A 23,164-nucleotide genomic window follows, 5' to 3' on the forward strand; every position below is an offset into this window, starting at 1 on the left:
TGGAGGGGATATATATTTTTCTGGAAGTTTTGTGTCTTTCTTGTGCTACTGAAATCACACACACAGGTGGCCAGCTATTTTATCAGAGTCAAAAGTGGGTCAGCAGCTGGATGCTGAGATGGTCTTGAACCATCTCCGCACAGAATGCTTGTTAGTTGCAATCAAAAAAGAAAACAGTAATTACACAGTGGAGAAACTGGGTTACACCTTGATTGGGTGATCAAATTAACATCACCAAAGAGGAACAGATGGACATAGTGTGGCCCCAAACGTGGCACCCTGAGATGGTCACAACATCGCCCGTGCAGATTCTAAATCAGAATGCAAAGGCTCAACCTGATCATGAGGAAACATCAGACAGACACATAATAAGAAACATGATATTAAAAAGGTGGAGGTTTGTGTTCTTCAAAATTTCAAGATTATAAAAATGAGAGAAAGGTCATGAAAATGTTCCAGATAAAAGAAGGCCATAGATACCTGACAATAAAATGCAGTATCTGCAACTAGACTGAATCCTACGCTGAAAGAAAAACAATGCTCTGAAGAGTGTCATTAGATCAATTGACAAATCTGAAGCATGGATGACAGATTAGATGCAAATATGTTATCAATATTAATTTATGAAGATGACAACTGAAATTGTGTAAGATAAAAATCCATATTCTTAGAAAATACACACCAAAATGTTTGCAAAACTTACTTCAAAAAAGAATTGTGTGTACGGAGAGACAGAGAAAGAGAAAGAGAACATATACACACTAAAATGATTAGGGGTAAAGGACTTTGATGTGTGAAACTTACTTTCAGAAATACACAAATATACAAATATCTGTACACAAATATACACTAAAATCTTTAGGGATAAAGGACAATGATGTGTGAAACTTACTTTCAGAAAGAGAACTGTGTGTAAGGAGAGACAGAGAGAGAGAAAGAGAACAGATAATATAATAAATGTGATAAAATGTTAATAATTAGTAAATCTAATTTTATAAAATTATCATTTTTGCAAGCTTTTGTAGAACATTGCAAATTTTTTACAACCTTTTATAAGTTTAAAATTATTTCCACTTTGATTATAGGTGGCTCACACCTGTAATCCCAGCACTTGGAGAGGCTGAAGAGGGAGGACTGCTTGAAGCCAGCAGTTCAAGACTAACCTGGTCAACAAAGCAAGACCTCATCTCTACAAAAAAATAAAATTTAATTAAAAAATTATTTCCAAATAAGAAGCTAAAAAAGAGATTAAGTCTGCACAGAACCAAAATTAATCTCAAACAAAGAGCTTGATGAAAAGGGTCCAGGGAAGCCTGCACATAAAAAGACTTCCAGTGTTCCACTATTGGGTAATTCAATGATACCTCCACCCAAGGAAGAGGTGGTACAGTAATTCTGTTTAAAGGCCACACCAATAACAAAGACAAGTAAGCTAATAGCTAACATTTGGGTACCCTATATTATGTGACATTTTCCAAATCGAAATTCCTAATTTGATCTTTACAGTAGGTATTAGGATCCCAGTTACAGTAATGAATGTTTACAGAGGTTGATTAAGCTGCCCCCAGTTAGCCAGTCTTTGAGATGGGACTGATACCTAATATAATTCCAAGTCACTGAGCTTAACAATGCAACCACACTCTCCAGCAACACGGCTTTTCCTTTTATATTAATGCTTCCTTTTTCCTTATTTCTTTAACACAGAGACTAAGTTTAGAGTGTGAAAACACTTTACTATAGTACCTGTGCAAAGACCTCGGGGGGGAGCATAAACTGTACACAATCCTGGTACCTAAATTGCCCTCCTAAATCCATTCATGAAATGGGTTGTAACCTAAGTTTCACTCCCAAATCACCAGTTCAGACTTACCTATGACTGGGGTAACTTATTCTTGCCTGGAGACATTCTAAGCTCATTTCTAGTTTTATGTCAAAACTACTTTCTTTACAGCCACTCATGAGTTACACTCACTCCATGTAACTCTACCGAACCCATCCTTATTCTGTCCTCAAATATCACCAGCTGTTTCTCTTTGTGACATTCTTTTAATCCTCCAGGACATTCCCAAATCATTTGCTCTTATCTTTCAGGTCTTTTCTAGCTAAATTCCATCTGGCCAATTCCCAGACTTCTTCTTGGCTCTAAAATCTACGTTTAATGGTCCTTCTCCAGGTTCTCACATGCAGACAGGTTCCCTATGTATTTTAGTTACCATTGCCTAACTCAGCAAGATGATCCGAGGTAAAAAATCTAAAGACTCTAATAGAAATAGCCAAGTCTCATCTTTCATGGAGGGTGAGCTATAATAGGAAAGCAGAACTGAAGAGGTAAACGCATAAAGAAGTTGAAAAATGTGTCCTGAACAATCTGAATATTGGCCTGATTAATACAGATGTTTTACTCCCTGACAAATCTTTACAGAATGTGGTGGCTGGTATTCCATGACAAAACATTGCACTGAGTTCTGGTGAGTCCAACAGCAGCCTTACCTCACACATCGGAGATGTCTCCAGCTGCATTTGACCACTGTGAGAACAAGAAAAGAAAAAAAAAGATATCAAGTAGAATTGAAAGCATACAAATTTCAATGTATTATAAAAAGAGAAAACATAATATGTTAAAAAAGGTAAGCATACTTCAGTGCAGAATCTTGTAATTCTAATGCTTCTGCTGATCCCATAGGATACAGGTTTAAAACACTTCTCTCTGTAATATCTGTGCTTAACCTAAAGTGTAGGAAAAAAGGTATTAGTAAATTTATTAAACTTTTATTGTTAATAAATTCTGTTGGTCCTATTTAGTTTAACTTTTTTTTCTTTTTTTTTTGAGACAGAGTCTTGCTCTATCTCCAGGCTGGAGTGCAGTGGCATGATTCCCCCCTCACTGCAACTTCTGTTTTCTGGTTTCAAGCAATTCTCCTGCCTCAGCCTCCCGAGTAGCTGGGACTACAGGCACGCACCACCATGCCCGGCTAGTTTTTTGTACTTTTAGTAGAGATGAGGTTTCACCATGTTGGCCAGGATGGCCTCGATCTCCTGACCTCGTGATCTGCCGCCTCGGCCTCCCAAAGTGCTGGGATTACAGGCGTGAGCCACCGCGCCTGGCCAGTTTAAATTTTTAACATACTAAAAAGTTACATTTATCTTTAGGATTCAGTGAGGAAAAGTTTATGACAGACATTTCAAGTTGTACAGTATTTCTCCACCATGTGCCAAAATATAATATTCCACTTGCTATTGGTAATACAATCCAACTTGTTTTTAATATAATGGTAATTTCTAATGAAATCAAAATTTTCATAGGCAATATAGCATAAACTAAATTTTATTTTAGAACTTTATTAATTTATAGAAGCAAGTCAAGTTGCTAAGAGTATTACATTATACTATTATGTACCAATGGCATTTGGTTTTAATAGGAAGATATATAGTATATCTCTCACAAAAAAAAAATCATAAGCAATTTGATGTGCATTCTTCTGAAATAGTCTCACATAGTTTCTAAATTTATGTAATTTTAAGAGGTGAGGATTTTTTTCTTAAAGATCTATAAAGCCAGGAATTTCTGTAAGCTATATAAAAGTTACAAAGTCATCTTAAACAGTGATGAGTTTATATTACAGATGCCTATAAAAATGCTGTCTACCAATCAGAAGGCCTGGAGAGAAGAAACCAGGATAAAGACAGGACAGCAACAGCCAACTACATTTTCCAATGCACAGAAGGTAAGCTTTAAAATTTAATCCTAAAATCAACGGCTTAACTAAAAAAGAAAAAATTCCTTGGTATACGAGATAAAAGAAAATACACAATGCGTGTGTAAACTCTTTTTTATTACTAATGTTTAGTCCCAAAGCAGTTAGAAATAAATGACATCTTGAAGTGTCCTCTCTGTATCAGAAGCAAAACCAGGGCTCTTTATGACTATTACACTGGCTCACAGAAATAGTATAAAATTAGACATCATATTATAATAATTATTTCAGGATAAAAATGATCTAAAGCAGCCAAAGTGGTGGGTTATTTTATAAAAAAATAAAATCCATATAAAATTTTACCACATAATATATTTTAAAATAGTACTCCATAAAGATTCGAAGCAAGTATCACTTGGAAGATGAGTTGGGAATGTTTTCTTCCACCATGTGAGACACACCCCACCCACCCTGACTTGTGCAACATCCTTAGCGATTCATTGCCTCAGACATTTCAGAGCTGAAGAAGAGTCCAGAGATCCTCAGTCCAACCCACTTCCCAGTAGAGGATGAAGAACCCAAGACCCAGAACCTGAAGCCATTTCCTCCAGATCATTTATGTCTCACTCCGGGGTTCCAGCCCCAGATACTCAGGTCACTGCTATTTGGTCTCCTTCATTAATCAATCTAGACTTTGTAAGAAGTGTTTGTTGGGAAAGTTATGCAAAATTTAAAAGACCAAGTATTAAAACAATATAAAGTTTGGGTCCAACTGGGGCCCTGTCCCCATCACTTCAGGTCTTTAAGACTCTGTCCCGGACTCACATTCCCTTCCCATCAACAGGCTTGCCCTTGAGCATCTTATCCTCTACACAGCTTCTGTTACTGTGGCGCCTTATGCAAATGACTTTTCTTTTTTTTTTTTTTTTGAGATGGAGTGTCGCTCTGTTACCTAGGCTGGAGTGCAGTGGCACGATCTCGGCTCACTACAACCTCTGCCTCCCAGTTTCAAATGATTCTCCTGCCACAGCCTCCCGAGTGGCTTGGACTATAGGCACCCACCACCACACCCTGCTAATCTTTTGTATTTTTAGTAGAGATGGCATTTCACCATGTTAGCCACGATAGTCTCAATCTCCTGACCTCATGATCCGCCTGCCTCAGCCTCCCAAAGTGCTGGGATTACAGGTGTGAGCCACTGCGCCTGGCCACAAATGACTTTCAAATCCAAGTCTCTAAGCACTAGAACTAAACATCTAACAGCTCAATGGTTTGCTACACTGGCACCTCAAATTCCATTCAGCATGTCCTAAGCTGAACCCAACATCTTCCTCTTGTAACTGGCTATCCCTCTAGGTTCCCCATCTCAGATACTGAGATACCAGAGCTCAGGCCTAAAACACCTTCAGCCGTTCCCTCCTATCCTCTCACCACCCATTTTCAATGATCACAGAAGAACAACAGCACCTACCACTGAGTATCTACAATACAATAATTAAGAAATAACCACCAAAAAAATCCATCTTAACCTATTTCCTCCCAGTTTTTCTAAATTTCCTGCACAATTGGCACCTAATTTTATCTATATAATTGGGATCAAACATTGTGCACTTTTACATACTTTAAAAAAGTTATATACTAAGCATTCTATGATATCACTAGAAACTTTACAAAACATTTTATTGGCTGCAACAAATTCCATCTTATCAGCGACCATAATATACTTAAAATATCCCCAAATTGTTAATTTCTCTTTTTTCCAAATATTTGCTATTAAAAATACCTATCCCTCCTTCTCTATCCCAAATTGTTCATGTCTTTTTGTCTCTTAGAATACATTCCTAGAATTCATTTCAAAGTTTTATATGTTTTTAGACTTGGTAACATACTAAGATACTTCTGGAATGGTTTTGCCAATTTACCTCTCCACCAGCAGTTTATATATTATTTCAAATCTTCGTAACCCTAAAAGGTAGGTACTTGTAACCCCACCTTACAGATGAGGAAAAGGGATGCAGAGAAGTCATATAACTTACCCAAGTTAACCGATGCTGAAGCTAGGTTTAAAAAGTTTCTGGCTAATTCAAAGTCTGTTCTTTCCATGAGCCACACTACTTCCTGATTCATTATAATGAATACACGCACACATGTGTACATGACTACATGCACTAACATACACATATGAACAACTATACATATGCATGTAAACACACGTACAGGCTCTCCTGCCCTGTTTTCTGCCCTCTCACTAACTGCTCTGGCTCAGGATGTAGAATTCAGCTTTTTTTCACCATCTAGGCTCACTGCAAACTCCGCCTCCCAGGTTCAAGCAATTCTCCTGCCTCAGCCTCCTGAGTAGCTGGGACTACAGGTGCACGCCACCATGCCCAGCTAATTTTTGTAATTTTAGTAGAGATGAGGTTTCATCAGATTGGTCAGGCTGGTCTGATCCTCAGGAGATCCACTCACTTTGGCCTCCCAAAGTGCTGGGATTGCAGGCGTGAGCCATCGCGCCTGGCCAAATTCAGCTCTTCTACCATACCTTGATTAGGTGCCTGTGCCATGAGCCAAACATAAGGGAGAATTAACAATATGAATAATCATGTTTAAACACCGTCATTGCCTCTCTCTAAATATAAAATAAAGTCTCAGTTTCTTAACAGCATCCAAAGACATTGCCTACATCAATTCTATACTGTCTCTGGTGATTCTCAGTCCTGGCTGCATATCAGAAGCACTCACTGACTCCAATCCCCAAAGGAAATGTCTGGTGTCTGTTCTGAAAAAGTTCCGTAAGTGATACAGAAGCACACTAGGATGGAGGGCCTCTGTTCTGCCTGAGATTTTCCCAACCTGGCTCCATTCATTCTGACCTTCATGCCTTTCCCTAAGCTTTTCATTCAATCCAGAATCTCTCTTTTTCTTGAAAGTGGCAGTTATTAAAGGCCCAGGTCATTATCCTATCCTTCAGGAAGGCCAGTCCACCCATCTCACCTTTTCCTAGGGCTGGGCACTTACTCGAGTCTATCATTTTTACCTTCACTTGAAGCACTCGAATCAACTACAGTTATTTATTTATTTAATTTATTATTATTCTTTTTTGACACACTGTTTCACTTTGTTGTCTAGGCTGGAGTACAGTGGCAAGATCTCAGCTCACTGCAACTCCCACCTCCTGGGCTCAAGCTATTCTGCCTCAGCGTTCTAAGTAGCTGAGATTACAGGCGCTTGCCACCATGCCCGGCTCATTTTTGTATTATTAGTGGAGACAGGGTTTTACCATGTTGTCCAGGCTGGTCTTGAACTCCTGGCCTCAAGTGATCTGCCTGCCTTGGCCTTCCAAAGTGTTGGGATCACAGGCACAAGCCACTGTGTGTGGCCCAATTACACTTATAAATAACTACTCAAGGCAATCTCTATCTATTCTAATTGAAATTCTCAGAAGGCAGGAGTTATGTCTTGTCCTTCTTTACATCCCCCAAGGTGCACACTGTATATCTTCCCATATTCCAAACACTTAGTTAATGTCGGCAGAATTGAGACACTTTTCAAATCAACTGCAAAAGATTTCCAGCTGTACAAAACTGATCCACCACTATTCTTCCAGGGTCAGACAACAATGGTGGTGTATTCTCGTTGGCATTCTCGGATACACTAACTAACCTTTTCATAAATTTGCAGAGCCCAGCTAGGATTGCTGCCGTGTGATTCCCATGCTCATCATATTAGAAGCCCACATCAGTTTACCAAGCCCTCTACTTCTCTAGAGATAGTGTAGTTATTACCTCATACATGACACCTGCTATTGTTTAGCTGAAAACATTTTGTTCATGGAATTCCATTACCGTTAGTTAAGAAATCAAAAAATATTATCCACATATCCACTGCATGTAGTGCCTATTATTAATCAAAGTAAATTCAGATTTAAAAATTATCCTGTATCCCAAATCTTTAGAAATACATTCTTTACTTAATATATATTTGCACAACCCCAGACAAATATAGTATTATTTGATACACCAATTCTTTCCTTTTTGGAAAAAAATTTCTTGTTTTTATAAACCAGGGATTTATACTTTAAGCAATATATAATATGTACTTTTACTGTATTTTTGTTTTCTAAGACTTATACCAAAAATTCCCATATGAATTTCATGACAGGTGAATAAACTCAATAAAGGGTAGAAAAAGGGGAAGTTGATCTCAGTCCCTCCAGAAATTTGACTCTTTTATTTTTGCATCTTAAGAAAACAGGCAACAAACATGACTTTTCTTTGTTAGTAGCTGGAATGAGCCAAAATTGTTTGTGTAGGTATTTTAGGAACTTAGACAACGTACTCAATACATTAGTATGTATTATTGATACATACAACTTGGACCAAGGACACACATACCCATTGGGGTCTTGCAGCAAATCTACTGCTTCTCTCAGCTGCTCGATCATTGCTATATCCATGTCCTGATCTTTGGATGAACTTACTCTGTAACATGAAACCAAGCATAAGAATGAAAATGATCAATACAACGTGAATATCATCAAATTTCTTATAAGCAAACTTACAAAAATCCATCTAACATATAGAAGTGATTTTGACAAATTCAGTGTTATGGTGAAAATGTGTTTGCACCTTGTGGGGTGACGCCAGAGTGTGGTGGGAAGAGCCCCTGAGTAGGGGAAGCCCAGCTCCACTGTAAAGCAGCTCCCATAAGATTTTCATGCCCGTCCACCCCTAACTGCTCCTGTGCACAATAAGGCAACGGAGTAGATGAGAGTCTCTCACAGTTGTGCTTTACTGAGATCTAGGGGGCGTCATGGGGGGATCAGCTGGCCGGGTCTGTAGTATTTCTGGGCCTTCCAACTCCAGTTCAACCAGTTTTATTACTTTTATGCATACAGGGTTTCATTGTGGGGCAGCTGTTCTCAATCCAAACTCTAGATGCAGCAAAATCAACTGTGGAGCTTAAAAACCATGCCAGGCCCTATACTTCCAAATGGGTCTGACTAGGGGTTCAGCATTTTATAAAGCTCTACAGCTAATCCTGGTTTATAGCCAGGATTGAACGCGGTAGATATAAGACTGAGAATGGAGCTTCCAAAACTTTATATAGTTTAAAAACAACTGCCCCTTTCCCTATGATTCTGATTGTATAATCGAGCTCGGCCTCTTTGGCTCTTAGCAGCATATCCAGTGAGTTGCCAGTAATACAGACACTGACTGGAGAGGAACTTTACAATGTTTTTAAAGGACAAGAGAGATTTGATCACAGCAAGCCCTTCCCGCTATAGAGCATAAGCCAATGACTTTCTGTAAGGAGAAAAGTTTTAACAATGGGATAATCCTCACTAAGAAGAAAAAGCCTACAAGGTATGATGGACAGTCCACACCCACTTCCCAGATCATAGAAATAAAAATCATAGGAACAGATACTATACTCTATGCCACATGGTCCAAACTCAATTACCCTGGACATGGTTCACTGTCTGATGGGATCACTCACCCCCGTCCCCTGTAAATCTTACTAAATAAATACTTGTAGACAATAAAGAAGAAGGATTATCTGTCTATACAAGAGTTCTTGGGATCAAAGGCCAGCCCTCTGTGACCTGGTGGCAAGACAACCAATCTCTCTGTGCCTCAGTTGTGTCATCTGTGAAGTGGGGGACAAGAACAGAACTTATCTGTTAGACTGTTGTAAAGATGAAATGAGTTATGGCCTGGCACACGATATTTAATAAATGGTAGCTCTAGCAATTAGAAGTCTTGGGACCAGAAGTCTATGGTGTTCTCAGATCTTGAAGGGGATGACTCGGGTAGAGAAGATCAGCACTACAGATCACTTCAGGTCCAGCTGTTGGCTCCTTCAGGCAATTGTAAGGAAGGTGGAACCTCCAGTCTAGAAATTCTAGCTAATCCTCTGAATCACATTACTACTCACAGCCTCAAAGCAGATGAGACTCAAGGCCAATGAAGAGGTTTGTACTGCCCAATACCATGACAAAAGCATCAGACAGAGAAAAACTGGCGACTTCTCATCAACATTGTCTGTATGAATATCAGCTTGCCCACAGAAAAGCAGACCAAAAGTCTCTCACAACAGGGCTGCCCGTCTGCTTGCAAAGCAGACTTAAGAGCGATGACAGCTCGTAACCAAGCCCTCGGCACTCACATGGCCTCAGTTTGCCAGTGCGCATCCTCTTCTATCCGTAACAGCTCCTCACAGTCTTCTGCCCTTGCCTGTGGACAAAACACATGGGGTTCCTGAAAACCACTGGCTACTCAGCAGTCGGGAGCCCAAACCTGCCCAGCCCAGGTTTATAACCGCATTATTCACAACAGCCGAAAGCTGGAAACAAGCTCAACAGCCATCTACGGAGGGATGGATAAACAAAATCTGGTATGTACATGGACAATATTACTCAGCCTTAAAAAGGGGGAAATTCTCATGCATGTCATATATATTGATAAACCTGGAGGACATTATGCTATGTGCAATAAGCCAGTCACAAAAAGACAAATACTGTACTGATTACACTTACGTGAGGTGTCTACAGTAATCAAATTCATCCAGACAGAAAGTTAGAATGTTTGCTGCCAGGGGCAGCCGGGTGGGAAATAGGAGTTGTTATTTCAAGGGTACACACAGTCAGTTTTGCAAGATGAGAAGAGTTCTGGAGACAGTCCGCACGACGTGAATGGAGGTAAAACACTCTGAACTACATGTACATTTAAAAAATAGCTAAGGTGGTACATTCTGTAAGTATTTTACCATAATTATTATTTTTTTCAAGATGGACTCTCACTCTGTCGCCCAGGCTGGAGTCCAGTGGTGCGATCTCAGCATACTGCAACTTCTGCCTCCCAAGTAGCTGGGACTACAGGCCCGCACCACCAACTCTCAGCTAATTTTTTTGTGCTTTTAGTATAGAGATAGAGTTTCACCATGTTGGCCAGGCTGATCTTGAACTCCTGACCTGAGGTGATCCACCCACCTCAGCCTCCCAAAGTGCTGGGATTATAGGCGTGAGCCACCGCGCCCAGCAAAATTTTTAAATTAAAAAAAATATATATGTGGCCCAGGACCACAGCATCTGTTAACTTATCATCAGAAACTTAAAGCCTCACTGGATTCTGTTTCCCTTGTAGCACATCCTCGTATTGAGAGATCCCTCTCCTGGGCTTGTGGGTCACCCGTGAAGATGCACCCTAATGTTTGTGAGAGCAGGGGTGTGTGTGTAAGTAGGAGTGTGCACGCATATGTATGTAGTGGGGAAAGGAGACAAGTACAAAATATTTAACAACAGAAAAGTGCTTCTGATTGCATCTAATAGTTTTCATGTGTACGACATCTGGAATTCACTCAAACGTTCTCCCTGTACCTCCACCCCACTGTTTTCCAAAGCGACACTGTCATGGCAGTGACTATTTAGAAAGGCATGTCTCACCGTGGGCCTTCCATGGTCTCCTTGCACGTTCATCTCTGACAGAGAGAAATGCTGTTTTAACCCAGCTAAAGGCTAGAGCAAAAGCCAACCTGAACAGAGCTACATTTCCCTAGCAAGGAGGGAACAGCAGCCAAAAGGACCATTTTTGGTGTCAATATTCCAGCTTATCGGTAACTAACTCGGGACCAGTCAGTCCTCCAGATGTGTTGTTAGGACAAGACACTTCCCGAGGACACTGCCAGCTGCCCAGTGCTGGAACTCTGGCTGGGAAAACACTTGGACTTTTTCTATAGCAATTACACTTTTCTTGTACAATACAGTCAATGTACAAATGACTGTGCCACTCTCCACACTCCAGATGACAGAAAAATTCATGGCTAAAAATATACTACCAGCAATGATCAAGACAAAGTGTTCTTATTTCTTTTTGTTGGGTTTCAACCATAGGAGCAATGGGTATTTCTTCGTAATTTTTTTGTTTCAAAACCAAAAGTAGTCAATAGTATAAAATGTCTCATTTTTTCATTAGGCAAAACAGGCTCACTGGGCTGCTTCTGCAAAGTTAAATGGTTATACAGTTGATCCTCCTTATCTGTGGATTCTGCATTTGTGAGTTTGCCCACTCACTAACAGGTATTTTTAGTCCCCAAACCAGTACTCGCGGTGCTCTGGAGGTCATCTGCAGACATCTTTCAGGGTGGTGAGAAATTTGAGTCCCAGGATGTACACGTTACTAGATCAGGCGGAATGAAGTGACACTCTGCCTTCTTCTTTCATTACTGCAAATAAGTGGCCTTTTCCACGGTCTAGTTAGTGCCATGTTTTCACACCATTGTGCTTTTTCATGGTGATTTCACTTTAAAATGGTTCTGAACATAGTGCTGAAGTGCTGCCTCATGCTCTGAAGCCCAAGAAAGCTGTGACATGCCTTACAGAGAACAATATGTGTGTTCGACAGGCTTCCTTCAGGCATGAGATACCGTGCTGTTGGTTATATATTGAATAAGGTATCTTTAAAAAGAAATGCACACAAATCAAGGTTATGTGTTAACTGGTTGACAAAAATATTGTGACCAGAGGCTAGCAGAAACCCAGCCCTCTATTTCCCTAATGAGTGATGGCTCAGTATTGGATAATTCAATATGCACAGTGATGTCCCACAATATAACTGCTGTGAATAATGAAAATTGACTGTGGTTACAAAGGTCCAAGATGCTTATTCAGTAAAGAAAACAGGATCATATAAAGCACAGAACTCTGTTTTTTTGAGAAAGCGTCTCGCTCCTCCTCCCAGGCTGGAGTGCAGTGGTGAAACCATGGCTCACTGAAGATTCAACCTCCCAGGCTCGAGTGATCCTCCCTCCTCAGCATGCTGAGCAGCTGAGACTCGAGAAGCACACCATCACACCCAGCTAACTTTTGGTTTTTTTGTAGAGATGGAGTCTTAGTATGTTGTCCAGGCTGGTTTTGAACTCATGGGCTCAAGAGATCCTCCTGCCTCAGCCTCCCAAAGTGGGGATTATAGGTGTGAGTCACTGTGCCAGGTCAAGCACAGGTTCAAGGACTTAGATGGATATCAAGCCTAATATGGGCCTGATTTTCAATACATAAATTTTCCTTAACTTGTTATAGATGTTTATTTCATCGTTAGTATTTTCCTTTTGATTTTTCAAGAGAAGTATCTTCCAGAAAGCATTTGCCAAGTTGACTTCCACACCTCCATCTGCTCCTCTAGTTTCCATCCGCAGGACCCATTCAGCAGAGCAGCCATTTCCACAAAGTCCTTGGAAACTCTGAATCCAGGGAAATCAGCTTTTCTGAAATAATATGCTTTATTTTTACTAACTGCTTTGTTTCCTCTGGAACTTAAATATGGGCATCTTCGTAACACATTCTCCAAGGTTTCTATCTTTACCTTAGATTCTTATCTTAAGATGAATGCTTGATAAACTCCAATTTTCAGATTTTCATAGCAGAGTCATCCCACAGAGCTGAGAGAAGGAGTCTAATCAGGGGAAGCCTTGTAGAACCAGTGGCCTGAGAGGAATGTAATTAGATTTGTACTTTAGAAAAATGTTTGGTGGCAGACTACGTTGTGTGTGTGTGTGTGTGTGTGTGTGTGCACGCGCACGCGCATGCATGCACAGGAGTGCAGCGCGGGGTTAGAACTGGATTGGGGCGGGGTGGTGCCTGAAGTAATCAAAGTGAGGAATGATGAGGCTCAAGTGAAGCAATGTTAATGGAGATGGGACAGAAACGAGGCAATGGGTGTGACCTGTTTTAAAACAAGGATGTATGGATTCACAACATTAAATATAGAGAATAAAGGCTTTCTGTGTTTCATCCTTCTAGACAACTTCTGTTATCTGTAAACATATGTCAGGTTCATTATTTTGGTCTTGAGTCCATAAGCATATCCTGAGCACACCAAGGTCTCCTACAGTGTAAAATTCAGCTGTTTTCCTCTCTATTTCCTTGAAGGTGATGCCCAGAGATGTGAATTGAGGCTGGGTCCAGCCATCAGGACACAATGCTCAGAAAATGAGGATGAGAACTTAGGGATCCCTTTCTTGGCTTCAACATAGTAACTCAGAAGTCACCTCACAAGCCACAGTGAATCTGAATTTTACAAAACAATCATCTTTATAATTCTTGGGTGCCACAATCTGAACCAAAAGGGCTGGGAGAAATATACCAAGCACCTAATCATGTTGTGAAGTGGAGCCTTCACTACCTCCTTCAGTAAAGGGCTAGTTTTTCTCTCCTCTCTATGTTACTGCTAAGGTGAAGGTTTTCCTGACAACTCGGCAACTTCACCTGCCCTTTCAATGCCTCGGAGCACCTACAAAATTTCAGAAAGAAGTGTCCTCAGAGTGATCTTTCCAAAAAAGGAAAGACATAATTTCTCAATTTTAAAAGTCTCCACTTTTCTCTTTACACTATAAATATACTCCCAAGAAAAGGCTTTACCTAGACTATGTTGAAAAGAATGTCAAACGATTTCAGCTTTTACTGCACGGAAATGATCACACTAATGAATTTGCTAATTTGTACGATACATTGAGTAGCGAGAAAAAAACTGGATCCATAAGCAGACAAATGGGGAGGCACACATGGCAGGGACCAGCTGCTCACGTCAGCAAATAGACACGCTGGGCACTGAGGTGTTCGGGAGGCTTCGGGGAGGGCGCAGCAAACTGGACACTGGACGGGAGAGACTGGCAACCTTGAACCTAAATTGCAAGGTGCCAAACAGAAGTAAGTGAGTAAAAAATGTAGTTGATCCAATCTTACCTTAAAGTTCATAAACTCCGGATGGAGACCATCTGCTCTGTCAGTAAACTGGTCTCTTTCTTCTCCTGAGCTGGTGCCATCACCCAAAAGGGAAGGCTTCGGTTGAAATTCCTGATGAAATTCCCCTACTAGAAAAATAAAGAGAGGGAGGTAGAAAGCGTGATTCCATGAACAGAAGAGCAAAGCACAGCTGATCCTCAAACATCTAATCACTCAAGTCTTCTCTGTTCCCTATTAAGAAGGTATATGAAAATCCCAAGTTTTCTCTCCCCTGCAGGGAGGAAAAGACAAAAATAAAAAAATAAAATAACCCCAGAAAGACCCAAACTGAACTTAAAAAGTCAAGGCCTCTCTGTGGCTTAGTTCTCTAGGAGGGAAATGAGATTTTCTCTTACTTTTTTAAGGAATGGAGAAAAGAAAGTATAAAAGATGGCTTTTTTTTTTTTTTTTTTTGCCCTCAGTAATATGTGAAGATGTATTCCATATTTAAAATTCAACAAATACTGAGTGGCGACTAAGTTGCAGGTATCATGCTAAACATTTTAGGGATTAAACAATCAGCCAAGTCTACTCCTGTCCTTAAGCAGCAAGTCACATCAAGGAAGCGTGCGGGAGGGGACTAGGCAACAGCCTCAAATCATAGCAGGAAAAGAAGTGTCTATGAGAAGGGCCACACAGAGTGACAGCACGCACAGGTGGGGCAGGTCCACCTAGAAGGTGTTCCAGGGAAGGCAGAGAGCAAAAGGAGCACCCTGAGGAACTCTTCCAACTGTTCTGAAGACTAGAAAGAGCCAAGCTGGGCCACCCTTTAAACACTATGAGTCAACGCAATACCCACATCTAGACTAGCAGGGGAAGACCCACTGGTAACAAATTCTGTATTTCTTTTACTTGAAAAATCTGCTTCACCTACTTCCTCCTACAGTGCATAATATTACTAAGTTTATATGAATTCATAAAGTGGCAGTTATATTTGTATACAAAGCTTACAGCTACGTTTTTGGACAATATACGGTTCCCATGATAATCTCAGGTAAACAGAAATGCTAACCTTAAAAATCTAGGTGTAAAAAGTAAAAGCAAACACTAAGGTTTGAGTGAACTTAAACAGCTCTCCTATCTCTAGTAAGAGCATATTCCAACTATTTACGAGAAGTTCTGTATATTAATCCAGTTCTACATTATTCATACATTGTGAAACAGTCTCTGCCAGAAATCAGTAACACTAAATGTCTGTATTTTCCTTAAAAGTCATTGGGAAACAGGGGTGGCTGAAAAATCGCCATAAAGTTGCCAATGAGGGCTTTTAACCAAGATAAGAAATGTATTACAAGGATTTCAAAGGCACACAAGATAGAGTGTTTAGTGGTCATTTGATGATTATGAAAGAGCCACTGATTTTAGAACCACATAGGACCTTTGAGATCACCTAATCTAATCTCATTTACAGGTAAGGGAATCAAGGTCACCTGACTGGGCCAAAGTCACGTAGCTTCTTGAACACATACCTCACCTACATTTCCCACCCTCATGTGCAGTGAGATGTGTCCACAGGAGGAAGTCTAGCTTATCAGTGATGGGCACTCCTTCCAGGCCCAGTCCATAAAAATCTCCCATGAGCAAACCTCCACACTCTTCTTCTTCTGGCTTCAAACAGATGGGCATGGAAGTTTGGGAAGCCCTATGTTAAAGATGATGGAGTCATGGTACGAAGGAGCCTGGGTCCTTAAATTGACACTCGGAGGGGAGTTGTCTGCCAATCACCAACTCCATCTGAACTCCATTTGGATTGTGTTGAGCCCCTGAGATTTAGGAATCTTCTATGTTACAGCAGCTAGAGTTTTCCTAACAATGTATCTACCATATCAACATTTTCTTTCCAATAATGGATTTAAAGAATTAGCCAGGCTTGGTGGCAGGGGCCTGTAATCTCAGCTACTTGGGAGCCTAAGGCAGGAGAATCTCTTGAACCCAGGAGGTGGAGGTTGCAGTGACCTGAGATCATGCCACTGCACTGTAGCCTGGGCAACAGAGCGAGACTCCGTCTCAAAAAAAAAAGAAAAAGAGAATTTTATCTAAGTCTTCAGAATGAGACTAGTCTACTATGTACTGTAGTAAGTAGTACTACACACACGCCAGCTGTGACCAATGGCAAGTTACTTAAACCCTCTGAGCCTTGATTTTCTCACCTATAAAATGGATATGATTAGAGTATCCATCTTAGACTTTTAAATTTTAAATGAGATCAGCTTCCCAGATGGAACACAGTGCCACGTACACAGTAAATACTCCCTAAAGATTATCACTGCCATATCTGTGCACAGCTTATTTTAAACATAATACGTGAAACTGAAAAACAAGCACTTTCTCCATGTTTTCATTCTCAGACCTTTAACGGGGCTAAGGCGATGGCATGGGTCCTCCTTGGTGATCTGTTCTTCTTCCATGATATTTGACATTGGCACATTGAGGCTAACTGTGTCTTCATCGGATGGCTAAAAAGATATAGGGCACTGTTTAATTCAAGAGAAGTGTTATCAATGTAGATACAGAGAATGCTATGTAATAAAACAACATCCTGTGATTCTTAAGAACATCATATTGAATATAAGTTGCCAGACACAAAGGTCAATTCCTCTTACATAAGTTCATAGAAAGCAAAACTGATACATGGCATGGAAATCAGGATTGAGGGTGTTCTTGGGGTCGGGGTGGGGCTTTCTGGGGTGCTGGTAAAGTTCTCTTTCTTGAACTGGCAGCTGGTTATACAATGTGTTCACATTGTGAAAATTCATGGAGCTAACACGGCTTCTCTGTGTTTTCTTCTCTGTTTGAAGGTGAAATCTTGTCAGGTACTGATAAACAGTTTGGATATGTGTCCCCTCCAAATCTCACGTTGAAATGTAATCCCCAGTGTTGGAGGTGAGGCCTGCTGGGAGGTGTTTGGGTCACAGGGTGGGTCTCTCAAGAAGGGCTTGCGCTGTTCTTGCTATGTATTCACATGAGATCTGGTTGTTTAAAAGTGTATGGCACCTCCCCAATTGCTCAACCTCATCCCGTTGCTCCCTTGCTCCCACTGTCACCATATGACATGAGGCTCTCCCTTCACCTTTACCTTGACTTCTGAGGCCCTTGCCAGAAGCAGTTGCTGGTCACATGGTCTGTGCACAGCCTGCAGAACTGTGAGCCAACTAAACCTCTTTTCTTTGTAAAGTACCCAGCCTCAGGTATTTCTTTACAGCAATATAGAAGGAACTAACACAGGTGCCTGTCTTATTTCCTATTTTAGGCTGAGGAAGCTGCATCACATATATAAAAGTGCTAAACAACTGTAGTAGTTAAAAGGAACTGCTCTGTGTGATGTTTGGAATAAAGGTTTGGCTTAATGTTGGAGTTAGTTCTCTCTGAGGGTTTCTTTCCCATAGTAGCTGATGAGGTGTATTCAGAAAACTATATTGTGAAATATGGAGGCTGATTTATTTTCCTATGTCTCCATTTTACTGTTGCTATTTAGGGAACAGCTTTCCAAATCTCAAAAATCAGGAACCTCCATAAAACACATTCCAGAAGACTGTGGCTTGCTCCTAAATTCTTGAGGCATGGCTTTCAGAGTCTGTTCTTGTTTACTTTTGGACATATACACACATTGTATAGAAACTGGCAGAAATCAGACATGCATTTCATTCATTTAACAAATATTCATGGAGCCCCACACTTTCTTTCCTGTTTATCTTGATAAAAAGATGTTTTTAAGTTCTCATTGACAAATGCTAAATCAATCAATGGCAGCAGCCAAAGAAAAACAATGAGGTAGGATCCCTGAACCCCACAATGTGATCTGAATGGGAAGATTACCTGACCATAGATGGAAAAACCTTTCCCAAACTAGGTGAAAATAGGAAGCTATGCAAGATAATTCCAAACGCTTATCATTCTAAAAAATAAATTTCTTGGAGCTGTTCTTAGGAAATGAGGCTGCGATATGAGATAAGGAAAGGCCAGTGGGAAGATGTGAGCATTTTATTCTGTTGAATGGAATCTTTTCTGTATTACCTTCTTTTTCTACCCACTTCTCATCTTAAACAATTAGCAAAATTCCAAAGATACGCATCTAATTAAAAGGCACAGAATAAATCCTTGGGCTTCTTCTAGAATGATATTAGCAGCCTACTTATGCTTAAGTGAGAACCAAAGGATAATGAAGTTCTTTATGTAATGTTTTATTAAGGAGCTTAATTAGCCTTAGAAGACAGATAAAGCAGAGTCTGTTTAATTTAACAGAAAATATGCTTAGGGTGAGTAACCTCTGAAACAATGGTACATTTGCGAGGATTTAGGAGTTGAAGAGCATGAATTAAAATGCAACTTCTAAAGCAATGTGTTTAGGATCCCCTCTCTCCCACCAACCACAGTAAACTATTGATCTGGCTTCCTGTGGGTTATTTTCTTTTATTGACACTGGCCTTCTCTTCTTTCTTTCAAAATGTTCTAAATTAGAAGGATTATTGAATACGAAAATGCTCTTATCTACCTTAGCTACCTATTAAGTACCTTATCTACCCATTAAAACTCAAAGACTTGAGGAGAATTATTCCTGGAGTGATATATAGAAAAAAATGTGAATTTCTTAGATGGGGTAATTGGTCTATTAACTACAATTTGAAAGAGTATTACAATGTTTCAAAACTTAGTAACCAAGAGAAAGTCAGTAACTTCCCTCAAAAAAAGAACACCTGATACTTTTCCTACCATTCCTTTCTAGATCCCTGAGGTCAAGAAGCTCCATTTAATGATACATTAGTGTTAGGGTTGGGGAAATCTAATAGACTACATGTGAGATAATCAATCAGTTATCAAAGCATTGTTTATAACCGCAATAGGAAGCTCTACTGTGTGAGGCCTGTTAACTTAAAAGTAAACCAAACTTTATCCAATTATCTGAACAGAACAGAACACAATCTAAGAGTTCCAGGAAAACATTGTTATAAAAACTATAGCTACTAATAAATGAATTTCCTGTGGGTAAACTACTAAAATAAAATGTACACTTGGTTCCTTAACATTTATGCATATGTATAACAATGTTTTTCTAAATTACTCATTACTGAAAAATAAGTATATTTATAGAAGTGCTTTGGGGCACGTGCATACTACTTAGGCACTTTATAATATTTATTAAGCATTCAATAATATTTTAGATAACGTGTGGAAGAGGAAGCAGATACAGACTCTACTCTTGAGGTATTTACAAAATATTAAAGATACAGAATAAGCTAACAACAGCTAATATTTATATAACAGGATTTCAAATTGTTTTTACGAATATCACATACTGTCATACAAACAAATCAATGCCCTTTAGTGGAAAGGAGTTCAATGGACACTGGTAGATATGTCTAGAAGCACAGAAGGAAAAGAATCTGATCACTAACTTTACCTCGGTGGCAGATAATCGCTTATCTCCATTATCACTTCCAACTCCCGAATCAGAATCCTTCTTGCTGAGATAGATGCCATCAATATTGAATTCATTTAAAAAAGATTAAAATCACAAAGATCACACCAAGAAACATCAATTTATATTCTAATAATAATTTTGCTATGCAAATTTTTTATTATTACCATAAGAGAACAAATCAGTCTAGCATTAAAGAATATTAAGACATGGACCTAATGAAAATCAGACAGTAGCACAGTCTAAACACAGTACAAGATAAAATGGATTTATGCTCTAACCAAGTCGCTTGCTCTTAAATATCAAGGTGTTTCTTAAAAATAGTTACCAATGTTTTCATTATATTGAATCTAGCACATAAAAAAGTAATTAACCACATAACTGCTTTTACCCCTTATGCTATGAAATGTGGTTGCTTTCAATAATTCTGTAAACTTTTATCCAGGGATGAAGTACATTTGATAGGATCTTTGCAAAGATAAACCGTAGATATGTACTTGAAGCATGATATAAAAGTAACATTAGGATAGTCCGAAATTCTAAATTTACTTACTTAGCAAAAAGTGAAGGAAAAGATTTGTGCAGTGAAGAAGAACCTGCATTTCTACAACTGTGTTCAGTGTGGGAATTTTGGTTTTTGGAAGCTCAAGGCTTGATATATGCCACAAGAAGCTCTAGCAAGTGTGAAAGGATTCTAACACTTCCATTTGAAACAGGAAGTGGCAAAAAAACTACACATACTTCATTTTGAAAAGACCAAAAATAAAGCCTTCATTGTTTTCTTAACATTGTTTCTGGAGGCATATTCAACATTAATAATTGCTAAAAAGGCATGTCTGGGCTCAATATTGTTATTCTGATAAGTAAAAAATACCCACATTTGTATTCTAGATCGTATTTGTAAGTAGATGCACATTTACTCAGGAAGAACTGATTATTGATTAGGAGACAGTAGATGATATTTCAGATATACCGAAATATTCTCAATAGCATCAGTTTTTTATTTCCTATTTCAGTGGTTTTTCAACTTCTAGTTATAAATATGAATTAGGTGAGTAAACCAACTTGTTTTGTTTTGTTTTCTGCAGATACCATGGTGACTTAAACAGATTTTTGAAGAAGGCTACCTGGAAGGCCTTGGCCTAGGCAAATTTTAAACTGGAGCTTTGAGTGACAGCATAACTCACCTATCTTCCACGTGCTGGTGTAAATGTGGCCTCTCCATGGCGTGGAGATAAAGGGAGTCAGCTGTCTTAATCTGGCATGCTTGTATGCTGAGATATTTAAATATGTGAACCTTGCCCTTTGTGCAAATCTATAAAGAAATTAATAATCATATTCATTTTTCAATGACAAAACAAAATGTAAGTATCAAATCCTTACTCTATATATTTCAATTTTCCCAATTTCTTTTAATTTACATGAAATCTGTCCTTTCTAAAATATGTAAGAATTTTGGGAATCATTCCCTCCAAACTCTACTTTGAATAGAAAACCATGCTTAAGCAATTTCCAGTGTTTCCTTGCATTAAAGTATAGAACTCTAACATAAATGTATTGAAGTATAAACAGTATACAAAGTGTAAAGTCAGATGACTGGCCTGGTGAAATTCCAATTACAAAAGATGAAAAAAATACAATTACTTTCACGCCCATAGAAAGCAATTCAGAGCCTAAAAATAACTGTAGATTTAAGAAGCTGTAAAGTTATTTAAACAGAAAATAAACTTCAAAATATTTAAATGGTTAAGCATCTGAAAGAATAGTACTCTGCTTTTCTCTCATGCAGTTTAATATTTGAGCTTAAGACATCTCTAAATAATCAATAACCATATTTTAAGGTGTTTAAATTCCATTTTCCAGCTCACATTCAAATAAGAAATATATGGAGGGAACAGTGGCTCACATCTGTAATCCCAGCACTTTGGGAGGCCCAGTCAGACAGATCACTTGAGGTCAGGAGTTCGAGACCAGCCTGGCCAACATGCTGAAACATTGTCTCTACTAAAAATACAAAAATTAGCCAGGCATGGTGGCAGACACCTGTAGTCTCAGCTGCTCAGGAAGCTGAGGCAGGAGAATCATTTGAACTTGGGAGGCAGAGGTTACAGTGAGTCAAGATCATAACACTGCACTCCAGCCTGAGCAACACAGCGAGACTCCGTCTAAAAAAAAAAAAAAAAAAAAAATCAATCAATCAATCAATATACTCCAAGAAAAAGTTTCAAATAAAGTGATAAAAAATGAGACATTTAATTCTGGAGTTGGAGTGATTAGCATAGTGAGCCAAGTGCTGGTGAATAGATTTGATGAGGCAGAAGACAGTTTATTGCAGTCAGATTCACTCAAGGGTTCACTGTGATTGTTTATAATCACGTTTTATATAATATTATTATTTTCAGCAGAGAATCAGAAAACTGGCCTTTGGAGAGTTGCTTAAGCACAATTGATAACCTTGGGAATCAGAAAACAACACCCCAAAATGAAGGTCACGGAAGCAAAAGATTTTCTCTGATTTCTCCTGCCCTCCTGTCTTTCGGTCCCATTCTCCCCAGGGGGAGCCTTAGAAACTTGAATCCCTGTTCCCAAAGCTGTTCCTAGAAACCAGAATCCCTTTTCACCAAAGCCAGCCATTAAACTTCAAAATATTACTTGAACTCTCCCTCTGCCTTTCTGTGTAAAAACTGGCCATAAAGAAATTATCTGACCTCTCTTGTTTGACAGTAGGTCATAAGAACCCCCATTCCAAAGAGGGTCCTGCCCCACACCCAGAAAGAAGAAATGATCCTCAGAGAGGCCAAGAAGAATCCAGATAGACAGGTCCTGCTGGGTTTGGCCCAATCATATTTCTACATGGCTGTCCAGACTTTGTAAGCATACAAATGGACAATTTCCCCTGTATCTTAGGGTCTTCACTCTGGAGGCTTCCATGCACATATTAATAAATTTTGCATGCCTTTTCTCTGATTAATCTGCCGCTTGCCAATGATTACTGATTTTCAGCAAACTTTCAGAGGATAAAGGAGAAATTTCCCTTGGCCCCTAGAAAAAATAGCACATCCCATGGGGCAATGGCTTTGCTGCAAGACCCCTCACCTGTGCTGGAGGAGACTGCAGAGGGTTATTCTCAAGTAGCAACACTTGCAGCTGCTTCATCTCTCTAAAACAAATTGGAATCGCCAGCACTTTGTTGCAGGAAAAGTCAAACTTTACCAAGGGAAGATCTACTAGTTCTAAAATAATGGAAAAAAGAAGAAAACCTTAGAAAGCAGTAAG

At 39.4% G+C, this 23,164-nt stretch overlaps 1 protein-coding gene across 8 annotated transcripts in view; it reads right to left on the minus strand.

The window, feature by feature from the left end:
* The window catches only part of LRCH1 (leucine rich repeats and calponin homology domain containing 1), a 221,492-nt gene that overhangs the window by 55,690 nt on the left and 142,638 nt on the right, over nucleotides 1–23,164 (minus strand). For 4 of the 8 annotated variants that reach the window (XM_002742680.6, XM_035298375.3, XM_008992184.5 and 1 more), the window contains exons 5-13: nucleotides 22,985–23,121; nucleotides 21,076–21,203; nucleotides 19,871–19,934; nucleotides 16,823–16,928; nucleotides 14,434–14,558; nucleotides 9,864–9,931; nucleotides 8,090–8,176; nucleotides 2,638–2,727; nucleotides 2,491–2,527 (exon numbers count right to left, since the gene is read on the minus strand). In XM_002742680.6, the coding sequence (XP_002742726.3) occupies nucleotides 2,491–2,527; nucleotides 2,638–2,727; nucleotides 8,090–8,176; nucleotides 9,864–9,931; nucleotides 14,434–14,558; nucleotides 16,823–16,928; nucleotides 19,871–19,934; nucleotides 21,076–21,203; nucleotides 22,985–23,121 (842 nt within the window). Of the gene's footprint in view, nucleotides 1–2,490; nucleotides 2,528–2,637; nucleotides 2,728–8,089; nucleotides 8,177–9,863; nucleotides 9,932–14,433; nucleotides 14,562–16,822; nucleotides 16,929–19,870; nucleotides 19,935–21,075; nucleotides 21,204–22,984; nucleotides 23,122–23,164 lie in introns of all 8 variants that reach the window. The other 4 variants (XM_008992188.5, XM_008992173.5, XM_008992178.5 and 1 more) reach the window with 1 other exon arrangement.

This window comes from Callithrix jacchus, chromosome 1, assembly GCF_049354715.1.
Source record: "Callithrix jacchus isolate 240 chromosome 1, calJac240_pri, whole genome shotgun sequence".
Taxonomy (NCBI): Eukaryota; Metazoa; Chordata; class Mammalia; order Primates; family Cebidae; genus Callithrix; species Callithrix jacchus.